The sequence below is a fragment of the Bubalus bubalis genome, chromosome 5 (genome assembly GCF_019923935.1).
Source record: "Bubalus bubalis isolate 160015118507 breed Murrah chromosome 5, NDDB_SH_1, whole genome shotgun sequence".
Lineage (NCBI taxonomy): Eukaryota > Metazoa > Chordata > Mammalia > Artiodactyla > Bovidae > Bubalus > Bubalus bubalis.
The window spans coordinates 22761859-22787648 of NC_059161.1; the positions used below are offsets into that span (position 1 = coordinate 22761859).

At 45.4% G+C, this 25790-nt stretch overlaps 1 protein-coding gene across 2 annotated transcripts in view; it reads left to right on the top strand.

Moving 5' to 3' along the window:
• ASTN1 (astrotactin 1) overlaps nt 1-25790 on the top strand; it is a 353111-nt gene that overhangs the window by 149814 nt on the left and 177507 nt on the right. For both annotated transcript variants that reach the window (XM_006047010.4, XM_025285587.2), the window contains exons 3-7: nt 9822-10215; nt 12200-12346; nt 13572-13679; nt 18284-18433; nt 19772-19939. In XM_006047010.4, the coding sequence (XP_006047072.1) occupies nt 9822-10215; nt 12200-12346; nt 13572-13679; nt 18284-18433; nt 19772-19939 (967 nt within the window). The remainder of the gene's footprint in view (nt 1-9821; nt 10216-12199; nt 12347-13571; nt 13680-18283; nt 18434-19771; nt 19940-25790) is intronic.

Sequence of the window (25790 nt, forward strand, 5' to 3'; positions counted from 1 at the left end):
CTAGTGGTCATTAGCATAGAGGTGCCAGCTGCCTCTTCTGTTACTTGTTCAATAATTCCCTTAATGTTTGACCCTAATGGAACAGATTATTGTTATTATTTTATTTCACCAAGATCACCTACTGCATAAAAACAAAGAGGAAAGGGGGAAAGGAATGTGGCCAAGAATAGGCATGGAGCATTATCCAGCTGGAGATATTTATTTATTGGCTTCATGCTCGGCTTGTGAAGTTCTGACAGGCTGGGAGCCTGTCTCACACCGCTCTGCCCATGGGTTGCTGAGGCAGCGACCTGGAGTGCTTTTGCTTCTGTGTGGGCCCCTTTATCTCCCAGCCTGGCCATCATGCACAGTGTACACATTAGTGCACGTGTATGCACGCACATACCTACACGGTGGGTCACACATGGGGCCAGACTCTTAACACTGCACTGATTGGGGGCCCATCCATACTGTTTGACTCAGCAGCAGCATCTCTCAGAAATTTGGTAAGTCTATAGCCAGAGGGAGTGGAAGACGTCAGCTTTGCCCAGTCACCTGGTCATTCCACTTGACTCTCTCACTCTGCCAATCTTTGGAATTAGGGGATCCATGAAGGGAGCCTTGGGCCTGGAAAACCCAGTCCATGGCAAGCTGCTTCTGTCAGCCTGCTTCATCCAGCTCCACTAGACCTCAGCCTTATTAAGGCAAACTGTCCCTTGTCCCCTCACTAGGAGGGATCTCCTGAATCCTGCAGCCTTTAATGGCCCATCTCAGTTGGTAGCTGGGGATGAAAAAGACCTTTCAAATCTTCACTGGCTTAGAGACTGATAGTGATGAATATGTACCCAAGCAGGTACATATGTACCCAGGCAGATACCCCAAGCTACTAGTGATCAGAGCGCTCTGAGCTCCTTATGAACAAATGTACTCCCTTGCTTTCACTTTGGGACAGCAAAGTCAAGGCTCAGAGGTAAGAAAAATCCCAAGAACGAAAAAAGCAACTCTATAAAAAGAACCTGAAAGAGGACAACTTGAAATAGCCCAAGCTGACTCCAGCATGCTAGCCTCCAGACACTTTCCCTGCAGAGCTTCAGGCTCTCATTAGATGAAGCTCCTGAAGCCTCATAAAGAAATTGAAGACAAAATTACCAGATTAAAGAAGAAAGACTGTGATCAAACCTAACAGAATAAAAACTTTTAGACCTGGGAAAAGAAAAAAAAAAAGCGCTAAAGTTGAGTTTCCTTTTGAAAAGAACTTCATACTCATAGCCATCTTGGATTGGGAGAGCCCTTGGATATCAAACTACCTAACCTGGGGGGCTCTTGAGCTTAGAGTTTGTCTCTTGTTTATGTATGGAAGGTTGTCTAGTCCCTTTCTTTACCCTCAAATGGCATTTTAATGAGAAATCTTGGGGGATTTCATTATGTCTTCCCTGCATTTTAGATACTTGGATCTAGAAAGCTGGGGAAGGGGTTCTGAAGCATCTCATGGCAGCAGGACCCAGTGAGAGACTAACCATGTGGTGTGGGTCTGTCCCCTTCCAGTGGGATGTGCAATTCTCATCAGAACCCTGAGAGGAATATTGAAGCCTCTTAATTAACGTGGTGGCCCATGGTAAGTGGAAAGCATTTTGACACGATTAAAGACTTCAGCAAACCCTAAAGAGGAGGTAAAGTTCCTAATAATTTATAAATTGAGCCCGTTACTTAATATGCTTAACATGTAGCTCTTGTCTTCCATTTGGGAAGTAGATGGGCAGAAGATCTGTCTTAGTCGCTTCAGTCCTATTCGACTCTTTGTGACCCCATGGACTGTAGCCCACCAGGCTCCTCTGTCCATGGGATTTTCCCAGCAAGATACTGGAGTGGGTTGCCATTTCCTGCTCCAAGGGATCTTCCCGACCCAGCAATTGAACCCACATCTCCTGCATGTCTTGCATTGCAGGAGGATTCTTTACCACTGAGCCACCAGGGAAGCCTAGACAGAGGATAGTGGATTTCTATTGATCAGCCACCACAGAGAAGAGAATCTTCCAGAAAAGCAAACCAAGGGGCTTTCTATTCTAGTTTGGGGACTCCTAGCAGCAAAGGGGTCTATGGGGTCGCACAGAGTTGGACACGACTGAAGCGACTTAGCAGCAGCAGCAGCAGCAGTAAAGGGATCCTGAAGGTCAACGTGTTACTATAATTTAAATGACATCTTCTGATTTGCAAGGCCTTATTGTGCCTTTGGGGAAGGTGGTGGGTCTGCTTATCAGGGCTTCGCTGGCTGGATGAAGTTGATGGCCCACCTCTGAAGGATCAGTTCTTTGATCTGTAGTTTCTGGCATTGCTGGGCAAGAAGAGCTCTCAAATATTTTTTTCCACCATTAGTTTACCAGTTTGTGTGGGCTTCCCAGGTGGCGCTAGTGGTAAAGAACCCGCCTGCCAATGAAGGTTAGACATAAGAGACACAGGTTTGATCCTTGGGTTGGGAAGATCCCCTGGAGGAAGACAAGGCAACCCATTCCAGTACTCTTGCCTGGAGAATCCCACGGACAGAGGAGCCCGGCGGGCTGCAGTCCATGGGCTCACAATAAGTTGGACACGACCGAAGTGACACACACCTACTTTACCAGTTTAGAACTGTTTCCATTTTGACAGGGGTTGTGTTATAATAAGGACATTTCCAATTTGGAAGAATCAGTGCATTTCTTTTAATCATCTCCTTTGATAGATGAAGGCTGGGGTAGGTTCAAAGAGGCTGTCAGGTGCCCAGAATTGTGCTGCTGGTTAATTCTGCCGTTTTATTGGTGACTTTCCTGCTACTGGAAACCCAGTGTAGTTTTTCACTGGACTCAGAGAAACACAGGAGTGGATGGGACCTTAAACATTCACCTTATCCATTCCCTACCCCTGGGATACTTTTATGTAGATTAGGAAGTGACCAGCATTGCCATATGGGCCACACAGTTTTTCTCCTCTCAGTCTGTCTTCTTTGAAAGCTAGAGACAGACAGGAATGATCACTGTTATATATGAAAGAGGGTCTTTGCCCTAGACCTTTGGGCTTAGTTTTGGGGAAAAGTAGGTGACACAGGCCACCAAACTTGTCTATTTGATTCTTATTTTTTTTTTAACTACCATTTAATTCCTATAGGAATATAATTTGAATTCAGTGTATCCAATTGCCTTGAGGGATAATTAATTATGTCTCAGATTCACTCTTCTGGTTACTCCTAGGGCCAAGCAAAGCTTTGAAATGTGAACTGATTGATTGGCTGCAGCGCCTTGACAGATGGTAGCTGGAAACTTAATCTCAGCTTTCCCATTTCCCTGCCAAGGGTCCACAAAACCCAGGTGACTCCCTAAACTTTGGTGAAATGTGATAAATCCAGATTGTTTATGATGGGATTTGCTGATCACAGGACACTGATTTAGGATAATGGAAGGGTTCTACTGGCCCCTGGCATGATACCTAGAGTATCACCTCAGTCTGAGATGTCTTTACCTATCATAGTGTTTTCTGTTATAAGAGAAGTCATGGCAGTCTATTTATAGGCCTTGTGATCTGTTTTTTGTCTTCCTTTTGTGCCTACAAATTTTCAATTACCTTTAAAAACCAAATTATAAAGATTGTTTCCTCTAATGTAAACCAGGTGGCATCAGGACCTATACCTGTATTAGTCACTGCAGAATCCCCATAACAGTGACCATCAGAAAAATTCTGAAGTGAGTAAATACTTGTTGAATGATTGAGTGATGAGTTGAATGAGTGAGTCACATAAACAACTGACTCATGTAAGCTTTGTTTGCAGGCATGGAAGTGATGTCCATATTGAAAGTTATTCAAAGTTGACCTTCACTTCTTCCTTCCTTCCTTCTCTCCTTCCTTCCGCCCTCCCTTCTTCCACCTCTTCCTCCCACAACTATTGAACACCTACTTCACGGAAGGTGCTGTGTTTGACCGTGGAGCTTGGTGTCCTCTGCTCCCATGAAGTCTGTAATCTAACAGATGAGAACAACAAGCAAATCAAAGATAAAAAATACTTGTGGTTAGTTACGTGAAGCATTCTATGGGTGGTTCCGTAACATAGAGAAGAATTGGCTGAGTTATGTCACTGACTTTGAAGGACAAGTAAGGGTTAGGGGGAGAGAAATGACCCAGACCCAGGACAGATAGGCAGGTCAGATAATGAGACAGTCTTGTGGTTGGCCTGCATGACTGAGATGAGCATAAAAGGGAAATCTGCCTCGAATTTTCTATCCCTGAGCAGTCACCAACAGTGTTATATAAAACAGTTACATAAATATTCCAAAATCTGCAAATTGTCTGACAAACCTCATACTACTCTCTCAGCTAAGTGCCAGAAATGCCAGTTTCATGATGAAATAAAAGCTGATTTCATTTGTTTGATCTCTATTACAGCTGCTAGAAATGATTTATTGATTTTTTAAAGAAAAATATATTTTAATGCCATCTTTTGTAAGCATCTTATTAATAGATGTGGAGATCCCATAGACCCCAAACAAACTTCTAGATACAAAATTGTAACAGTTTTGAGCGAAATCAATAGAATAATCAGAAATCTCATGAAACAATGAATAAAGAACACAATAATTCTGTATCTTGCCATTGGTGTTATTTTTTTTTTAAATGTTCAAAGTTTGCATTTGTTACTTGTCAGTTGGGTCCACGTGTACCTTAATGCTTGTTCTGTTTGTTTTGTTTTTAATGCCATAAAAACCAAACTTAACACATAAATGAAGTACATACTCTGAGCGCAGCGAGGGTGATCCAAAGCTCAAAGCCAGGGGTAGGTATATGAAGAACTGTGCACCCTCTGTGAAGCCTGAGGGATGACCTTGCCCACAGCAATCATCTTGTGTGCTCATGTTCACAAGCCATGGGCAAGTCTATTCTAATGGGGTTGAATGCTTGGAGGAAGTTTGTTCCTCTCAACAGACTTCCTTTCTTTAAATTACAGTATAGTTGATTTACAATGTTATGTTAGTTTCAGATGTAGCAAAGTGAGTGAGTTGTATATATTTTTTTCAGATTTCTTTTACATTGTAGGTTATTCTAAGACACTGAACATAGTTCCCTGTGCTACACAGTAGGACCCTGTTTATATATTTTTTAAAGGTTTGTTTTTTTTTTTTTGATGTGGACTATTTTTAATGTCTATGAGTGTCTTGAGTTTTTTTACAGTATTGCTTCTGTTTTTGGTTTTTTTGGTCACTAGGCATGTGGGATCTTAATTTCCCCAACCAGGAATCAAACCCGCACACCCACTGCATTGGGAGGCAAAGTTAACGACTGACCGCCAGGGAAGTCTGTATCTGTTTTATATATAGTAGTTTGTATCTGCTAATCCCAAGCTCCTATTTTATCACTCTCCTCTTTCCCCTTTGGTAACCATAAGTTTGCCAACAAATTGTCTTTTGTCAGACAAGATTGTACAACTCGCCTTGCTCTTTTTGATTTGGTTATTAAGCTCCTAGCCCTTCTTGGCCTGGGCTTTCTTTCCATTCATCTACCACCTGTTGGTTTCATTAGATTATTTGAAAGAAAAATCTTAGCATATCTGTGACATGGAAACTGCTTGAAATCCCCAGTGGAAGTACAAGGATTAATGATAACATCAGAGAACTATGGTTTATCATGAGAATGCAAAAGCGATGGAATTTGAGCATTGGCTTTCTGAAATCTCACCATAGAAAGAACATTATCAAAGTGGCTACAACCATGCCTTTGCCCAGAATAGAGGAGGCCCTGCACATACAGTTCACCTACCTTTACCCTCCTCACTGGATAGAGCAGATAAACAGTCAGGGGATTTGTGTGTGGTGATTTTACAAACTATTATTGCAAAATATTATTATTAAATAATATTACAAATTATTATCATATAACTTATGCATATTATTATTTCGGTAATAGTCCACAATTAGCAAGTCATAGCAAAGTGTTGTGACACCTGCCGTCAATTTGGGTTATTGATGCAGAGAGGCCTTTCCACAGCTTGAGTGACTGTGAATATTTTTTCATATGCCTGCGCTGAGTTTCACCTGATGGCTGGAGATCATTACTGGTAACAGATTATTAAAAAGCTGAGGTCATCTGAAGTCAGTGACTCTAAGCAGAGGGAATGTTTTGCTAAAGCAGTACTAGACATGCTAAATGAATTGGCTTAGCCAAATGAAAACTTGTGTTCTAGCTCCCTATGGCTCATTTTTTAAAAAATTAGTATAAAATATTGCTAATTGAGGTATCTAGGCTCCTACATGGTAGAGGGGACTTTTTCATTTTTTAGCAATCCTTTTCGTAAAAAAAAAAAAATTTATTTATTTTTGCAGCAAGTAGGAGCTACTCCCTAGTTGCAGTGTGCAGGTTCTCATTGTGGTGGCTTCTCCTGTTGAGGAGCGTGGGCTCTAGGGCACATGGGCTCAGTAGCTGCAGCACGCGGGCTCAGTAGTTCAGCACGTGGGCTCTAGAGTGCTGGCTCAGTAGTTGTGGTGCACAGGCTTAGTTCTCTGCGGCATGTGGGTTCCTCCCAGACTAGGGATTGAACCCATGATTCTTTACCACTGAGCCACTAGGGAAGCCCCTGAGGGGACTTCAGATGAGCCTGACAAAATAGGGCCATGAAAAGATCAGTGGAAGAGGATCTGGGTGTAGAACTAGTTCTGCACTGCCAAGTTTTGTAGTTTCTCTGCCTTTATTTCTTCAGAAAAGGAGGACCTGAGTCCGAAGATTTTTACTGGATCTTGCAGTTAGGAGAGAACATAGATTTCTATGTTGAAAACGCAGCTAAGTTGAGAGTCTAATGGTATCCTCCAGGCATGTAGTAGTGTGTGATGCACAGGCTTATTTTAACACAGAGACTTTGAGATGTACCTGCTGTCTTTACCCTGCAGACTAACCTTGAGTTGGACGCTGAGTAGGTGCTTGGCGCCAGGTCCTTTGCAGTAGTGCCTCTTTGTCAGCTAGATGTGCACTTTGAGTAGTTTCTGTTTTTTCTTCAAGAAGTTAGGGTGGATCTAGGTGAAATCACCCATACTTTCTCTGTCCTCTTACAATTCATGAGATAGATGCCAGGCTGTGTATGTCTCTAGTGAGCAGAGCTCACTCAGAGTGACTGCAGCTTCATGGTAAAGCAGGTAGGCTCTGGAGTGGGAGTTGTTTTGGTTCTATTCCAGTCCTATGATTCATTTGCTCTGTGACCTTGGGCAAGTTATTCAGCCTCTGTGCTCAAACCTTTTCAAATGTAAAATGGGGAAATTGTTGACCCTACCTTTAAAGTGTAGAGCACTGGGGGCAAATGTCTTTTACATAGTAAAGCCCCATAACAGACCACTGAACTTGCTTTATTCCTGCATAATATGGAGCATGAAGCTTTGTCCTGAATCTTATCACAGCCCCATTGTGAGCACCTGAAAGGAGAATCAGAGAGGAAGGGGCGCCTGAAGACCTCACTGCGGGCATTAGATGGTGCTTCGACCATTCCTGGGAGACTGATGTTTATGCTCCCCTTACAGCTCTTTAGGGAATAAAATTACCTCAAGCTTTTGCTAACTTAATTCAGTGTCTGACAACTTCTCTTGCTCAGGTAGTTATTCCTTCTATGTGGCTTAATTACCTATTGTTGCAGTTTCAGTGTGGGGTGAAGGAAAGGATAGTGGGTCTGACTCTGAGATAAAGGGTCTGCCGAAAAACCATTGGATTGGACTCAAACACTCATTCTCAGCAGATAGATGCAGAACTTCCTTCCACTGAGGACACCCAGTGAGGTGCCCCAGGGGCTCTGTGCACACGTCTGCAGGGCTGCCAGGAGGGACCAGGTTCGGTGCTTAGCCTGGACCTAGTATGTGTGGCTCTGGACTCCCACAGTAATCTGAAAGTGAAAGTCACTCAGTCATGTCCAGCTCTGCGACCCCATGGACTATGTAGTCCATGGAATTCTCCAGGCCAGAATACTGGAGTGGGTAGCCTTTCCCTTCCCCAGGGGATCTTCCCAACCCAGGGATCGAACCTAGGTCTCCTGCATTGCAGGTGTATTCTTTACCAGCTGAGCCACAAGGAAAACCAAGAATACCGGAATGGGTAGCCTATCCCTTCTCCACTGGATCTTCCCGACCCAGGAATTGAATCGGGGTCTCCTTCATTGCAGGTGGATTCTTTACCGACTGAGCTATAAGGGAAGCCCACTGTAACCTGAGCAGCTTCATATTCCTGCTTTCTCTGTGTTCGCTTGAGAGATCGCACCAGGAGAAAGGGTTATGCAGATAAAAGGAAAATGTGAAAACCTGGAGGCCAGTGTATGGTCCCCTAAAACCCACCTGACATGACCTGTCATTTGGGAGCTGATGGATGCTTCTCGTCAGCTCCTCTGAGCTGCCTGTGTGAAAGCAACATCGTGTATGTGTGTGTGTATGCGTGTGTACACATGCTCCTTTGCTCACGGTAATGGTGGGGGGAGAGGGAGGATAAATGGGAATATTTACAGGGAGAGGAACTTTATAAATCCAAGACATAATTATTATGAGACTGGAAAATGCCCCCTCTAATACATTTGAGGGAATCGTCTTGACCCAGCCTTGTGTAGGTGGGTCCCTGGGAATTAATAGAGGGTTTTCATCTCTAGCCTATATGATGGGGTGGCAGTGATTGAAGCCCAAGGTTGAGAGCAGAACCATTTGGCACACCCCCACCAAATGAAATAGGTTCGGAGGGATATTGACCAAAATAAAGGGAGTGAATACAGATTGTGCACGGGAAGATTTATGCCCACTGAGTGCTGTGCAGTGATGGGCTTGCGAGCTTCCCTCCAAATCCTGCCCCGGGTGCATGTCAAGGCGAGAGATGTTCAGTCTCACCAAAAACTACATCCTCATCTCTGACAGAAAACTGAGTGGTGTTCAGGTTTTTAAGTGATGGCCTCAGACGATGGCCTTGGGGCACCAGAAGGTTCAGAAGGAAATTCCTCTGCCCGTCTGACTCCAGAAGGTGGGTCTCAGTCCCTTCTCTTGAGCGAGAGCAAGGATGAAACATTACTCAAGACTGTGGAGCGGGAGAAAGCTGTCTCCTAAAGCAGCAGTAACCCCCAAAGTCACGTTCGAATGATGAGATTTCTCTGCACACTTGGTTGTGAGTTTCTGATGGATGTAAACTTCTCTTTGGTTAGGTCGCTGGTTTTCTCCTGCTTGGGCACTTGGGAGACATTTAAGGTTGGGCTGACATCCTTGATGCCCTGTGGTACACTCCATTAGATACTCTGCATAGTTACCTAACATTCCTTAAACCACCCTGCGAGGGTAAATGGTACCTTCTCCACTATACAGATGAGGAATCTGAGGTTTCAGATTTATAGGAGTTGTTGACCATTGGTGGAGCCAAAATTAGAATCTGTACATGATTGATTTTAAGATGTGAAAGAGGAAGAAACTAGTTGCCATTCCACTGCCAAAAACTGGCCTGAAACCAGCTTTACATGCAGCAGATCTACCTTAACAAAGCTTCTCCCTTATTTCAGCAGCTGAAATCACATACACAGACACATACACACAATCACAAAGACTTCTTTCTTCTTTAAATTGTTTGCTAAGCCAGAAGCAACTGTGGATCACTTGAAATGATGTGTGATTACCCCAGTTCCATTTTTCTTTCACCTTGAACGCTGATCACAGCAGACTTGGCCCTGTGCTGCTGAGTGAAGCTTGCTATAAGTACTTACTGCACCTCAGTGAATGAATGAATAAATAAATGGGTGAGTGATGGATGGTGACAATGGGAGGGGTCGACGCCTCTTGGTGGGAGGAGCTCACCTGTTTTCCCTGTCCATCTGCCCTCCTCCTTCCCAGGGTGGCATGATCGCACTGCTGCTGTCTATCTTATGCCTGGTGATGATCCTGTACACTCGCCGGCGCTGGTGCAAGCGCCGCCGGGTCCCCCAACCCCAGAAGAGTGCCAGCGCCGAGGCGGCCAACGAGATTCACTACATTCCTTCCGTGCTCATTGGCGGGCACGGGCGGGAGAGTCTGCGCAACGCCCGTGTGCAGGGCCACAACTCTAGTGGCACCCTGAGCATCCGGGAGACGCCTATCCTGGACGGCTACGAGTACGACATCACCGACCTGCGCCACCACCTGCAGCGGGAGTGCATGAACGGAGGGGAGGACTTTGCCAGCCAGGTCACCCGCACCCTTGACTCCCTGCAGGGCTGTAACGAGAAGGCAGGGATGGACCTCACGCCAGGTGGGTGACTCCGTTCTCATCTCGTGGCTTTAGGGGGCGCTAGGGAACAGCTGTTCTCTAATTTCATGGTTGATTGTCATACATACATATTGAGATGAGCCAGGGCCCTTTCCCAAGTGGGCAAGAAGAATAAGCTTTCTCTTGCGATGATGGGAGCTGTCTTCTAATATAGAAAATCAGAACAAGGATAAATTGGATCCCTCTCCATTTCCACTTGGCACTGAAAACAGAGATACTTTGAAAAAAATTTTTTTAATTTATTTTTTAATCGAAAGAGAATTGCTTTACAATGTTGTATTGGTTTCTTCCATGTAACAAGACAAATCAGCCATAATTACACCTTTATTGCCTCCCTCTTGCGCCTCCCTCCCCTGCCCCCATCCCATCCCTCCAGGTAGTTAAAGAGCACCAGGCTCTCCCTGTGTTATATAACAACTTCTCACCAGCTATCTGTTTCACACATGGTAGTACATATATGACAATGCTACTTTCTCCATTCATCCCACTCTCTCCTTCCCCTACTGTGTCCACAAGTTTGTTCTCTATATCTGTGTCTCCATTACGTCCCTGCAAATAGGTTCATCAGTACCAGTTTTCTAGATTCCATATATGTGCATTAGTATATGATGTTTGTTTTTCTCTTTCTGACTTACTTCACTCTGTATTCAGGTTCATTCACCTCACTAGAACTGACTCAAATTTGTTCTTTTTATGGCTGAGTAATATTCCTTTGTTCATATGTACCACATCTTCTTTATCCACTCATCTGTTGATGGACATCTAGGTTGGGAAGCAGAGGTACTTTTATATCCAACAGAAGAGTGGGTTAGAAGCTTTTTCATATGCAATGAGCAATCTTCAGGGAAATAAGAGATAGCATGAAAGATGTGTATGACATTTTTGCATGTAGTATGTTTGCGTGGGCAATTTAATTTTCCATTGACATGGAGGGGACAGAGGTATCTGTTCTTTTCTATGACTCCTGAGACTTTGGCCTGGGAAAGTTGTTCTGCCTTGCCTATAACCTCTGTGGTCTTTACAAGAGATGTACTTCTTCAAAGAAAATTGAGAAATGCAAGCAAACCGTTTGACCTTAGACACTTTGTATATCTGTGAAACACTGAGTATAGAACAGTCTTGGACCTAATGTGGCTGAGCAAGACCAAGGTCGATAAAATGCAGAGAGGAAAAGACTGTACTTTACATTTATAGCCTCTCTCTCTCATACTTCTATAAATAACAACTATCTGTTGATAAAATCCCAAGGCAATGATCCTTCAAGGAACTGCCCAATTATCTTTGGAGAAGACATTTTTTGAAATGAATCTTGCTTACAGTGTATGGACTTTCATTGGGGCTTGAAAAGAGTGAAATTGCATCATGGAGGTTTCCATTCTGCTTATCTAGAGAAGATTCCCTAAGACTAGGAATGACTTAATAAGATTTAAAGTCAGAAATTCCTGGAGAGTAGGGGGACATATCTTTAATACCTCTTATTTTTCAAAGCACCTGCCATTGTGCTAAGCCCACCGAGTAGCCATATGACTAGAGACTCGGGGAACAGGCAGATCGCACGAATATGCGAGAGAGCCAGCTGTCAGACAATAGGGAATGGTGCAGACTGGGATGACAGAGAGGGGGCAAGTTCTGTCTGAATGCACTGAAATTCAAATTTTTGTCAAACCTTGTTCTTACCAAAGGAAAGAAATCTGCAGTCTCTCTCTCACCAAACGGCCACACATGGTGACCCTGGCAATACAGAAGTGGTTGAATTGGATTTCCTTTCTTCACGCCTTCTTTTATAACTCTGTCATCCCCTAGAAATCAAAGAGAAGTATTTTAATCTCTTCCAGTCTCTCACTTTAAAGCTTTCCCATTTCAATTTCTGTGAAACCCTATCTACCTGGTTCATGCAGATTTCCTTGCTCTCACTTTCTTTGCACTTTTTCTCTTCAAGTTTCTGCCTTGACCTTTCCTTATACAGGAAGCGACAATGCCAAGCTGTCACTGATGAACAAGTATAAAGATAATATCATCGCCACCAGCCCCGTGGATTCCAACCACCAGCAGGCCACTCTGCTCTCTCACACCTCGAGTAGCCAGAGAAAGAGGATCAACAACAAAGCAAGAGGTATCCATGTCTTATATGAGGGCTTAAAGGTGGCTTCCTTAATATCAGGGGAGGCAGGGCCACTAATATCCTTGACCCCCTCTCAGGCATGGCTAGGATGACTGTATTTGAGCAGTATGTCTTTTTTTTTTTTTAATATTTATTTGGCTGTGTCAGGTCCCAGATGCAACATGAGGGATCCTCACTGATGGCACATAGTCTCCCCATGGTTTGTGGGGCCCCACTCCCTAACCAGGGACCAAACCCACACTCCCCAGCACTTCAAGGTGGATTCTTAACTACTGGACCACTAGGGAAGTCCCTGAGCAGTATTTCTGCAGGCCTGTTGAGTGCTACTTACCAAAAATGTAAATACATACAATTCTTTTGACCAAGTAATTTCACTGGTGAGAATTTATCCTTAGTAAATAACTGGACAAGTGTGCAAAGATGTGTGTAAAAGACTGTTCATCACAACATTGTTTAAAAGAGCGAAAAATTGGAAATAGCTTAAGTGTCCATCAGTGGAGAATTGCTTAACTGCCTGTACATCTGTCTCCCGTCCAGTGACTTAAGATGATACTGTAGATCTATATCTGTTAATATGGAAAGTAGCCCACCATCTATTCAATGGGGGAAAATGATGTTATAAAATAGAAGGTACAGCAGAATGCCATTTTTAAGGGGAATTTTAAAAAAACCTTTATCTGCTTCTGTATCAGGAAAAAGACGGTGCATTCATCAAATGTTCACAGAGTCTTTCTCCGATTTAGAGGACATCAAGGTTGTTCCTTTTATGCGTTTTGGGATCTTTTGACTTTTTTCTCTCTTTTCCACATTGAATATATATTAAACCTAGAACCAGAAAAAATATAGATATTAAGACATACAGACATGTGCCCCTTAAGACATGATTCCAGTCTCTATCCACCAGAATCATGACGTGTAATGAAGACAGTTTCCCTTTTCCCTTTGTCCACCTGCCATCCACACGGTCCTTCTCTGGCAGGTGGCCCTCCTCGGTAGGAGGATGGGCTGGGTGGAGATAGGGCTCCAGTGATGGCCGTCACATAAAGATCCACTTCTCCAATACATCTGTGTATCTGGAAGCTCTAGTTTCCGTGGCTAGTCCTCCCAGACTGTCAGTCACCCTGCTCTCGTTTTTCCCTTGAGCTTGCCCAGTGATTTGGTGTCATGAAGACAAAACTGAAGACACTGTTTCTTTGCTCTTGTCTGTTTACTACAGCTGGTTCCGCCTTCCTGAACCCTGAAGGGGATTCTAGCACAGAGGCAGAAAATGACCCCCAACTGACCTTTTACACCGACCCCTCACGGAGCAGAAGGCGCAGTAGAGGTAGGAAGGCTGGAGGGGAAAGTGGGGAGAGAGGGGCAGTGGAGAGAGGAGGCGAGGAGCTGCAGAGGTGCTGGGTCTAGGTGGGGGCTCTGGCGACTAAAGCCAGTTTCTGCAGGAAGATTGGCATTTCCTCCTAAGGAGGAAGGAAGATCCAGAGTGGAAGACTTCAGAGAATCATCTCTCCCAGATAATGGCACTCTCAAACAGGTTTCCAGGTTGTTTGAAAGGCTGTTTCTTGGTCAGAAGACTCTCAATTCCTTCTGGAAGCCTCAGGAGTCATAGTTTGCTGTTTAGACACAAGAAATAAAGTTGATAAAGTGTGTTATGTGAAAAATAGACAACATATGTACCCATGCTTACCCAGCCATCCTGAGATTGAGTGAGACAGACAGGGCTTAGGGGGTGGGATAGTTGAGGAACCATGGGGCCTGAAAAAACATGTGGAATGGTTTTTGGCCTTTCATCATCCACCCAGCAGAATCACAGGACCCCCACTGTCCAAGTCCCCTCCCTTCTGGCAGGACCTGGCTTGGTTCGTTCATTCTCCTCAGCATCGATAGAGTTGTCCACCATGCAGCACAGCCCACGCCTCCCCACCCTGATGTTCAGTGGTTTCAGGTGTGGCTGTCGCAGCTGTGGCTGCCACTGCCTTTGACCTTGAGGTCTCACCGTCATCATTGCTGAGGGAGGTCTGTGTTCAGGCACCAATCAGCTTCACCGTTTACTTGCTGTGTGATATTAGATAAGGACAACAACTTCTCTGAGCCTCCGTTTCCATGTTAAATGGGTGAGCAATACCTCATGCACAGGGCTAAGTTATATTAAAATGTACTCTTTCGGTGACTGACAAGACATTATGAGATCTCTACTGTGTTGCTGTTAGAACTCTTCACAGTGGAAACTTGGGGTTTCTACAGCATTTCATCTTAAGTAATTTTAGACAGGGGGCCCCCGAGATGTATTGGAGGGTATTTGACCTCACCTTGTGTTATAGTCAGTAACCTTTCCCCCAACCAGTAATCAACCAATGCCCCCCAGTAGACACCTGTCTTTTGGCTCTCTCCCACCTCCACTCAAGTTCGTGACATACTGAGAAATTCTTCCCAGAGATTGAAAGAAGCTCTGTGAATTCCTTACTTCTGGTTTCTGCAGGCTCTGCTGCTATCAGTACAAAAGTTCTTCCCACCACTTTCCTCAAGAGATCAGTGGGGCTCTGGGCCACCTAATCTCTGATGTCCCAGTGTCCCTGAGGTGAGAATATAGACCTTTGACCCTCATTACATATTTCTATACAGCAGAGAGTTGACCTAGGCTCATCAATCCTCGGCCACAGCAAAGCAGGGTAGGTTTCTGCTTTAATAAAACCCTGCCTAGGAAAATCTATAGTAATGAATTAGAATGAGTTTCTTTGCAGCATAAAACTATTCCTTTTAAAATACCAAGCTCTCCTAGTGAATCAACTGTTTGTTGCGATTAACTAGACTGTAAGCTTCTTATGGATGGGCATGTCTAATTTATTTTTCCAAAGTGCCTAGTGAGGGATTTTGCCTGTAGTAGATGCTCGCCAGTGTTTGTTGAATTGAACTGGATACATCAATCAGGCCAGCAGGAAATTTTATAACCCACACGCCATGGGTCAGGCTTTGTGATCGGTAGTAGAAACATGAAAACATGGCACAGTGATAAGGCTTAATTTAATAATATAAATAAAGTAAAATGAGTACTCAGAAGAGAGAACAGTTAATTCTACCTGGCAGCAAAAGGAGACAAAAAAAGGAGAAAATAATTAGCCTTGGTTTGTATACAATGTATAGAATTTCTTGAAAGAGAAAAATCTAGGGGAAGGGCATTTCAGTAGAGGAAAAGAGCAATACAAAGCCTTGAAAGCACCAAAGAACATGGCATTTTCAAGCAAGGAAAAGGAGTTCAGTATGGCATAAACAGGCACACCAGGAGATGAGGGATGTGGGTGGGTAACAGGCTAGCTGCCAGAGGACCATGCAAACCATTTACTGGGTTTGCACTTGGTTCCGTCGGTCAAATGCATTTAAGCCTTGTAGCTCAGTTGGTAAAGAATCTGCCTACAATTCAGGAGACCCGAGTTCGATTTCTGGGTTGGGGAGATACTCTGGAGAAGGAGATGGCAATCCCCTCCAGTATTCTTGCCTGCAGAATACCATGGACAGAGGAGCCTGGCAGGCTACTGTCCATGGGGTGGTAAGAGTCGGACACGACTTAGCAACTAAACAGCCACCACCACTGTAGGTCAGAGGAAACCCCTGGAAATTGTGAAGTCCGGTAGAGATGCTGGGTGATGGGTTGATGCTGCAGAAGGACCAGAGAGCCAAGAGGCTGGGTAGCAAGTCGCTGCTGACACAGGAGAGCAGCGGCAAGCGCCTGTGAACAGTTACAGCACTGTGTGAGGAGGGCTGGAGGGAGAGCAAGGAATGGGTGAGAATCTCTTCTTGAAGGCTTCAGGGAAGTGTTTACAGGGAGATATTGTTTGAGCTGAGACCTGAAGAATAGGCTGACAAGGTGACAAAACGGCATTCTGTGGAGGAGGAAATAATATGTGCAGAGTCACAGGGACATAAACTATAATAGTCAGAGCGCAGTGAATGCTTTACTAGAATCAAGCTTCCAGGGCAAGCCTGTGGTTTGCTTCAGAGACAAGGCTGGAAGATCAGGAGAAAGTCCACTGCCTCCACTGAAGGACTTGGACCTGACACATCGGTTGGAATCATGGAAGGTTTTTAAAGAGCCAAGTCCCTGGTCTGCTCAGCTTCGTGAACCATCCCTCCAGGGCAGTGTGGAGGCTAGATGAGAGTAGGGGAGGGGTGGGGTGTTGACCAGGGATTCTGGGTGGAAGGCTCTGGCCATAGTCTGCGGGTGAGATGATGCGCACGGGTAGGGAGGCAGAGGGTGGAGTAAGAGAAATTTCAGACACAGAATGAAAAAGATCTCATGACACTGGTGGCGGGAGGACGTGGCTTATGAGAGAAGGAAAAGTTAGACATGGTGGGGTGTTTGAACTTGGAAACCAAGGAGACGGCAGTGCCATTCATTGGGCAGTGGAACTGGGCAGGAGAGCAGGACTGGAGGGAAGGTGGAGAGCCCAGTTCTGGGCATTGCATTTGAGTGCCTGAGGGCCATTCTGGTAGCGTATCTATCTGCTGCTCGGACCTGGTGTGGGCTGAAGGTAGAGAGTGTAAGTGTGGGAAACAGGCTCCATATTGAAGGATACTCACATGAATAGAATATCTCCAGATAACAAGGGACAGGGGATCCAGAGGCCACCTGTGATTCTGGAATCTCTCCTTCCCGGCTTCTGCCAACACACCCACTCAGGGAACCTGCTCCCATCAAAGATGTGTGCATCCATAGACCAAATCTTTCCCTGTGTTCCTGAGAACAGTGGTTCCAAAGACCTCACTGGGCCCAGCGAGTGAATAGTGAATTGTCTGGGGGTCGTAGCCTTGCTGGACCTGTGTGTTGATTCTGGCTCCCCTCCTGAGTAGCTGCTTGACTTTAGACTTGCCCTGTGGCCTCTCTGTGCAGTACTTCTGTGGGCGCTGCCTCATTAGGCTGCATCACTGTTAAATGATGTGAACTATGAAAGACCCTGGGCACTGGTGCCTGACACATAATCACACTGCATGAGTGTTAACTGTCACTGTTAGGTTGGTCCCTTTGAGCCTTATTTCCCTTATCTGTAAAGTGGGCAGTTTCTGTTCAGGCTCATAGACATATCGTCAGGAAGCAAATGTTTAACATCATGTATGTAAAAACACTGAGCACATTGCCGGCCAAAATAGATGCCTTTTATTGCTATCAGTAATAAATACTTACACAGACTATAAGATAATTCCATAGGATCCACACATTTTATTGGAAGCTTGCCTTGCTTTCTTAAGTTCCCACATCTATGAAAGGTCCCTCTTGTTAACTCCCAAACAGAAAACACACCCCCAAAACCTCCCTTCTGAGCCCTGTCCCTACCTACCTGGACATATTTCTTATCCCTCAGCTTTCTTATTTTATCTCTAAGCTTCTGTTTATAACCATACCTCAAGGACTGCAGGACTAGGGAGAGCCTTCAGGTGTGACAAGAGCCAGCTTTCCTTGCTTTCCTCCTTCCAGGCCCTAGGATGCCTGTCTAGGGGTGGGAGGTGGTTTGAGCTCCAGGAGTGGAGGAGCTGGTTTGTGAGAGCACCCTCTGTGGAAAACCATGGAAAGTGCAGGGACTTCCAACGCTGGGTGAGAGTCTTCCCACCGCCCTTGAGCAAGAGGTTAGAGCCCCACCAGCCAGCCGAGTAGAGGGCGGCAGTGCCCTCCTTTATGATTTCCCTTGTGAACCTGGCTCAGGAGGCATGCACAGGAAGTTGCATGCAACTGACCGCTGTTCACACTGATGATCACCTGTGGCCCAGTCCCCTCTGACTCCAGGCGATGCCATGGTGTTTTCTGAAGCTCATGGACTAGACACATCTCCCACCTGTGCTGTGTTTTCACGCTCCCTCCCCTATTTGCCAGGTCGGGCAGCAAAAGGCCCTTCACTGCCAAGATTCTTACCACCAAATGCTTTGCTCTTGTCTTGTTTTCAGTGGGCTCTCCCCGAAGTCCTGTGAACAAGACCACCTTGACATTGATCAGCATCACCAGCTGCGTGATCGGCCTTGTGTGCTCCTCCCATGTCAGCTGCCCCCTTGTGGTCAGAATCACCCTGCACGTCCCCGAGCACCTCATCGCTGATGGTAAGCCCACCTCTGAAGATGCCATTCCTCTGCCCCCACCCAGAGAGGAAGGCTTCAGGATGGGCAGGAAAGATACAGACAAGCCAGGGTCCACTGTGACCTATTACTATTAGTGAGAAAAAAAATATACCCAGATAAGAAAGACAGAGGACAAAATTAGATTGTCCACCTATGAAATCAGATTGTTGTGTTGTTCAGTCGCCCAGTTGTGTCCGACTCTTTGTGACCTCATGGACTGCAGCACGCCAGGCCTCCCTGTCCATCACCATCTCCTGGAGTTTGCCCAAGTTCATGTCCATTTCTGATGGAATCAGAAAACAGGTTAAAAAAAAAAAATGAGCAGATCACTCTCTCCTCTCTGTGCCCATTTCTGTTTGTTTTTCAATAAGCACCTGTCTCAGATGGTAAAGCATCTGCCTACAATGCAGGAGACCTGGGTTCAATCCCTGGGTTGGGAAGATACCCTGGAGAAGAAAATGACAAACCACTCCACTACTCTCACCTGGAAAATTCTATGGACAGAGGAACCTGGTAGGCTACAGTCCATGGGATCAAAAAGAGTCAGACACAACTGAGCGACTTCACTTCACTTGGTGGATAAATACAGAGCTTACTGGCTATAGATACATAGCCACCAAGATTCTCTTAGCCTTTGAAGGGGGAAAAGCTAAGTGAAATAGTCAAGTGTTGAAATATCAGTCATGTTTCCAATTGGTATGCCTGGTGAGAAATTCCTAATTGCAGTAACTTGCTATGAGCCTAGCAAGCTGAAGCAATAATTTACTTTCACCCAGGGGAACCCCAATATAATGAAGGAATAATATAGGTTTGGAGAGTCCCTGAATTAGTAAAGCCCAGAGCACCTAATTGACTTGTTAATGTCTGTTCTCTCAGTTGCTGTTAAGGCTGAAAACAGGTGGGGACTGTCCAGGGGGTTAGAGAGCCTGCTATTTCATGGCAACTGAAGACAGGCAGCAGGTCCCTGTTCCTTGGATGAGTGCCAGCGCCTGTGGCTGGGTCTGATGGAGCCATGCCACAGCCATCACAGAGCTGCTCTGTCCCTCTATCCCTTGGGACCACCCTAGTAGAGATGGGATGGGGCGAGTCAGCAAGGGATGATGTGGCAGGAGGTCCAAGAGGTGGCTGAGCGTCTGTCTGCTGACTCCTCGCTCTGTGACTCACTGTGGGCCAGGATTAGTAGAGGTAATGACCTTGGGTTGGGGCTAATCTGCAGAGCATCCCTGATTCTGTCTTCCGTGATGCATGTGTATGTGTGTCGAGGGTGGGTGGTGGTGTTATGTGCACACACAAGCACATCTCCTTTCTCTCCCCCTGCAGGGAGCCGCTTCATCTTGCTGGAGGGGAGCCAGTTGGATGCCAGTGACTGGCTGAACCCTGCCCAAGTGGTTCTCTTCTCTCAGCAGAACTCCAGTGGGCCCTGGGCCATGGACCTCTGTGCCCGGCGGCTTCTGGACCCCTGTGAACACCAATGCGACCCCGAAACTGGTAGGCGGGAGCATCGGGCAGTGGGTAACTGTCAGAGTTCATGCCTCTTGCAAGCACTCCCTCAAAATCCAGGCCACCCCTCCTGATTGACCCATTATCATTGGGAGCCAAGGCTGTGCAGACTGTGCAGACTGGCAGCTCAGGTTGGGCCCCTGAGTGTGCTGGCTTGAAATGTGGGTCATCTTCTGGCAGAAGCCTTGGAAACATCCTGACTATAGCCACAAGTCCCACACATATCTCAGGATGACCTCCATAGCCCATTTCCCTGCAGTCAGGGGATATCAGCTATGGGGTCTGAAATCGTTATGCATGTTTATTGCAGAAAATTTGGAGAATTTAGAAAAGCGTATAGAAGGAAATGATTCTCATCTATAATTCTATCTCCTGGAGAAATCATTTAAAAATTTTAATGTCCTCCCCTCTGATCTTTTACAGTGACTGATTCTTAGAAGTTTGTAAGCACACTAAGTCCTGTAGAGTTTTCTTGATTTTTTTCACACATTCTATCATGGGAATTTTCTAGAAACACTAAATAATCCTCAATAATGTAATTTCTAATGACCATTTGGTATTCTATTGTATGTCTGTATCATAGCTCATTTAAATAGTCCTGTATTATTTGACATTTAGGATGCATTAAATTTTTAATTTTTACAAATACTATTAAAATGAATATCTTTCCACATAAATGTAGGGCACATTTGAAGTCATGTTCTTCAAATAAATCTTAGAAGAGAGATTACTGGGCCAAAGGGTATAGGCATCTTTCAGGCTATTATATTATCCAGTGGGGCTGGGACTGCTCTGAGAGAGGGTTTGAATTCAGACACAGTATGCGTTGGGATGTTCACAGTGCTTCTTGAGCTCCAAGATACCAGGAATATGGAGCCTTCATCCCAGGTCGCTTTGCACTTTTGTTGTAGAAGGACTTCATCTATGATATTCTTTATAAAGACCTAGTTCCAGTAGATTCAGTACACAGATAGCTCCTTCTCAGAGGCATGGTTCAGTTCAGTTCAGTTCAGTTGCTTGTGTCCAATGCTCTGCAACCCAATGGACTGCAGCATGCCAGGCCTCCCTGTCCATCACCAACTCCCGGAGCTTGCTCAAACTCATATCCATTGAGTCTGTAATGCCATCCAATCTTCTCATTCCCTGTCATCCCCTTTTCCTCCTGCCTTCAATCTTTCCCAGCATCAGGGTCTTTTCCAATGAGTCAGTTCTTCACATCAGGTGGCTAAAGTATTGGAGTTTCAGCTTCAGCATCAGTCCCCCCATGAATATTCAGGACTGATTTCCTTTATGATTGACTGGTTTGATCTCTGTGCAGTCCAAGGGACTTTCAAGAGTCTTCTCCAACACCACAGTTCAAAAGCATCAATTCTTCAGCACTGAACTTTCTTTATAGTCCAACTCTCACATCCATATATGACTACTGGAAAAACCTTGGCTTTGACTAGATGGACCTTTGTTGGCAAAGTAATGTCTCTGCTTTTTAATATGCTGTCTAGGTTGGTCATAGCTTTTCTTCCAAGTAGCAAGCATCTTTTAATTTAATGGCTGCAGTCACCATCTGCAGTGATTTTGGAGCCCAAGAAAATAAAGTCTGTCACTGTTTCCATTGTTTCCCATCTCTTTGCCATGAAAGGATGGGACCGGATGCCATGATCTTCATTTTTTGAATGTTGAGTTTTAAGCCAGGCTTTCTGCCTTAAGGGTGGTATCATCTTCATATCTGAGGTTATTGATATTTCTCCCAGCAATCTTGATTCCAGCTTGTGCTTCACCCAGCCCAGCATTTTTCATGATGTACTCTACATAGAAGTTAAATAAGCAGAGTGAAACGGAGAAGGCAATGGCACCCCACTCCATTACTCTTGCCTGGAAAATCCCATGGATGGAGGAGCCTGGAAGGCTACAGGTCATGGGGTCGCTGAGGGTCGGACACGACTGAGCGACTTCACTTTCACTTTTCACTTTCATGCATTGGAGAAGGAAATGGCAACCCACTCCAGTGTTCTTGCCTGGAGAATCCCAGGGACGGGGGAGCCTGGTGGGCTGCCGTCTATGGAGTCGCACAGAGTCAGACACAACTGAAGCAACTTAGCAGTAGCAGCAACAGCAAGCAGAGTGACAATATGCAACCTTGATATACTCCTTTCCCAATTTGGAACCAGTCTGTTGTTCCATGTCTGGTTCTAACTGTTACTCTTGACCTGCATACAGATTTTTTAGGAGGCAGGTAAGGTGGTCTGGTATTCCCATCTCTTTAAGAATTTTCCAGTTTGTTATGACCCACACAGTCAAAGGCTTCAGCATAGTCAATGAAGCAGAAGTAGATGTTTTTTCTGGAATTCCCTTTCTTTTCCAATGCATGTTGGCAATTTGATCTCTGGTTCCTCTGCATTTTCTAAATCCAGCTTGAACATCTGGAAGTTCTTAGTTCACATACTGTTGAAGCCTTGCTTGGAGAATTTTGAGCATTACTTTACTAGCATGTGAGATGAGTACAATTGTGTGGTAGTTTGAACATTCTTTGGCATTGCCTTTCTTTGGGATTGGAATGGAAACTGACCTTTTCCAGTCCTGTGGCTACTGCTGAGTTTTCCAAATTTGCTGGCATATTGAGTGCAACACTTTCACAGCATCATCTTTTAGGATTTGAAATAGCTCAACTAGAATTCCATCACCACCACTAGCTTTGTTCATAGTGATGCTTCCTAAGGCCAACTTGATTTTGCGCTCCAGGATGTCTGGTTCTAGGTGAGTGATCACACCATTGTGGTTATCCGGGTCATTAAGATATTTTTTGTATGGTTTTTCTGTGTATTCTTGTCATCTCTTCTTAATATCTTCTGCCTCTGTTAGGTCCATACTAGTTCTGTCCTTTATTGAGCCCATCTTTGCATGAAATTTTCCCTTGGTACCTCTAGTTCTCCTGAAGAGATCTCTAGTCTTTCCCATTCTATAGTTTTCCTTTGTTTCTTTGCATTGATCATTTAGGAAAGCTTTCTTATCTCTCCTTGCTATTCTTTGGAACTCTGCATTCAGATGCTTATATCTTTCCCTTTCTCCTTACCAGAGGCATGGTAAGATACCTTAGAACCAGGGAAGGGGATGTACTGACATCTAAGACCCCCAAGTGAAACATTGTTGGAGTCTAGAGCCGGCTCCTCCAGCTCTCTGTACCTCATGTACCACCCCCTCTTCTTCCTCCTCCTATACACACGCACATACAGACACACACACACACACACACACACACACACATAAACACACACATACAGATGCATCTCAGTCAGGTGCCAGGCTGTAAGGATATCGGTAGAAGTTGCCTCCAAGAGACTTGGCTCTTACTTCTGTTATAATCCATCGTTTCAGCTCTCTGGGGGAATAACAGGTAACCGCAGCATCAAAAGTTCACCTTGTTAGGTCTAAAAGTTGTTGTTACGTGGGCCCATCGCAGAGATTCTAGGCCCCCATATGGAGGAGAAAGCACAGCATTTTAAACATCTGATGTCTAAGACTGTGCTTACTTGCTGCTCCTCCCACGCTGTCAGGCAAACACCAAACCAGACAGATGGGCTGTGCACCATGCCCAAAAGCCAGCGTGCTCAGGAGAGAAAAGCAGGCTTATTTCAGTGGTAGGGCCTCTCCAGGCAACTGAGTAGTCTCTGGCCCACTCTGACCTGCATGAGGAGGCCCTGGCCAATCTCACTTGTTAAAGTCACTTCTGAGAGAAGCGTGACCTCCAGAGGGTCTTGGAAGCTTCACCTGAGGTTTTAAAGAACAGGAAGCTCTTTGAATAACACGTGGAAAGAGGGATTGATGTTTTAAGCTTGGTCGGTCTTAGAGATAAACCCCTCCTTACTTTAGGTCAGTGCTCAAATTCCCTAAGAAGTACATGCCTTGCCTGAAGTCCCATGGCTACCGCAGGCAGAGTTGGTGTTCTATCCACCATGAAATCGGAGCAGAAGTGGGGTTGTAAAGGTCAAGGCCAACACACCTGTCGCTGTAACACTATTCACCAGTCACCATTGCTGGACATCCCTGTTTCCCAAGCTGGAAGCTGAAGAAGCTACTTGTCCACAGCGAAGCTCCCATCACCTCTTCAGCCCCTCCTGATGTCTCATTGCTAATATTCACTTGCAAATGCCTTTGGGAAGCCCCTCCCCTGCCAGTGGCTTCCCAGTATTTGTGGCAATTAATGAAATTCCAACTGGAAAGCCAGGGATGGAGGTTAAAACAAGAACCCCCAACAGAACTAAGGTGCGATATCTTCATTCAGGGTAGCCGCTGGGAAATGATGGCTGCAGAGACTTCCATTTCCATCAATGCTGGGGTTGCAAACCCTCCCCCTTCCCGCCCTGCTTCTGTCTGAGCAGGGGATGATGTGGTCATCCCACACACTCATCAGCAAGAAACTTTATCGCCTCCCACACTCTATCCTAGAGCCTTTCTCCAAGGAGCTGAGTGTGGGAATTGGCTGCAAGTCAAGCTCACGATATTTTTGCAGTCCTCCAGCTAACTCACTTGGAAATGCCATAGTGTTGGGACATGTGCTTTCTCAGCCATGCTGAGGGCTCTGCCCATGTGGATGGGTAGAACTGTGCAAGTGCACATGTATATGTTTTCACACACACAAACACACACGCAAGCACTGGTGCTCAGTCACTGCAAAGGAGCACCCCCTCCCCCAGAGCCTGAAGCTCTCCTTAGGCACCCTTCCAGCGTGTTCCAAACTTAAGTGTGTGTTTACTCATCACCCGCACAGAAGTTTGGAGTACCAGGTGGAGTAGGTGTTGTAGACTGTTTAGTCACTCAGTCGTGTCCAACTCTTTGTGACCCCATGGACTGCTGCACGCCAGGCCTCCCTGTCCTTCACTATCTCCTGGAGCTTGCTCAAACTCATGTCCATCGAGTCAGTGATGCCATCCAGCCATCTCATCCTCTGTTGACCCCTTCTCCTCCTACCCTCAGTCTTTCCCAGCATCAGGGTCTTTTCCAATGAGTCAGCTCTTTGCATCAGGTGGACAAAGTATTGGAGCCTCAGCTTCAACATCAGTCTTTCCAATGAATATTCAGGGTTGATTTCCCTCAGGATTGACTGGTTTGATCTCCCTATTGTCCACAGGACTCTCAAGAAAGAGTCTTCTCCAGCACCACAATTTGAAAGCATCAATTCTTCAGGGTTCAGGCGTTGTGAAGTGAAGTGAAGTTGCTCATCGTGTCCAGCTCTTTGAGATCCCATGGACTGTAGCCTACCAAGCTCCTCCATCCATGGGATTTTCCAGGCAATAGTACTGGAGTGGGTTGCCATTTCCTTCTCCAGGGAATCTTCCTGATCCAGGGATCAAATCTGGGTCTCCCACATTGTAGACAGACGCTTTACCGTCTGAGCCACCAGGGAAGTCAGGTGTTGTAATGGGCCCAAAATATGTTCACTTCCTAATCTGAAGAACCTGTTAAAATGTTATGTTACCTGGCAAAAATGAATGCAAGTTGCAGATGAAATTAAGGTTGCTGTACATCTGATCTTAAAATAAGGGGAGTATCCTGAATTAATCAAGTAGGCCCAATGAAATCACAAGAATGCTTAACAGTGGAAGAGGGAGGGAGAAGAGGCCAGAGTGATGCCACATGAAAAGGACTCCACCAACCATTGCTGGATTTGAAGGCTGAGGAGCCAGTGAATGCAGGCATCCTGTAGAAGGTGGAAAAGGCAAGGAAAATGATTCTCCCCTCAAGCCTCTAGAAAGGAACATGGCCCCATGGACACCTTGTTTTTAGCCCAGTGAGACTCACATCAGATTTCTGACCTGCAGATCTGCAAGGTAGTAAATTTCTCTTG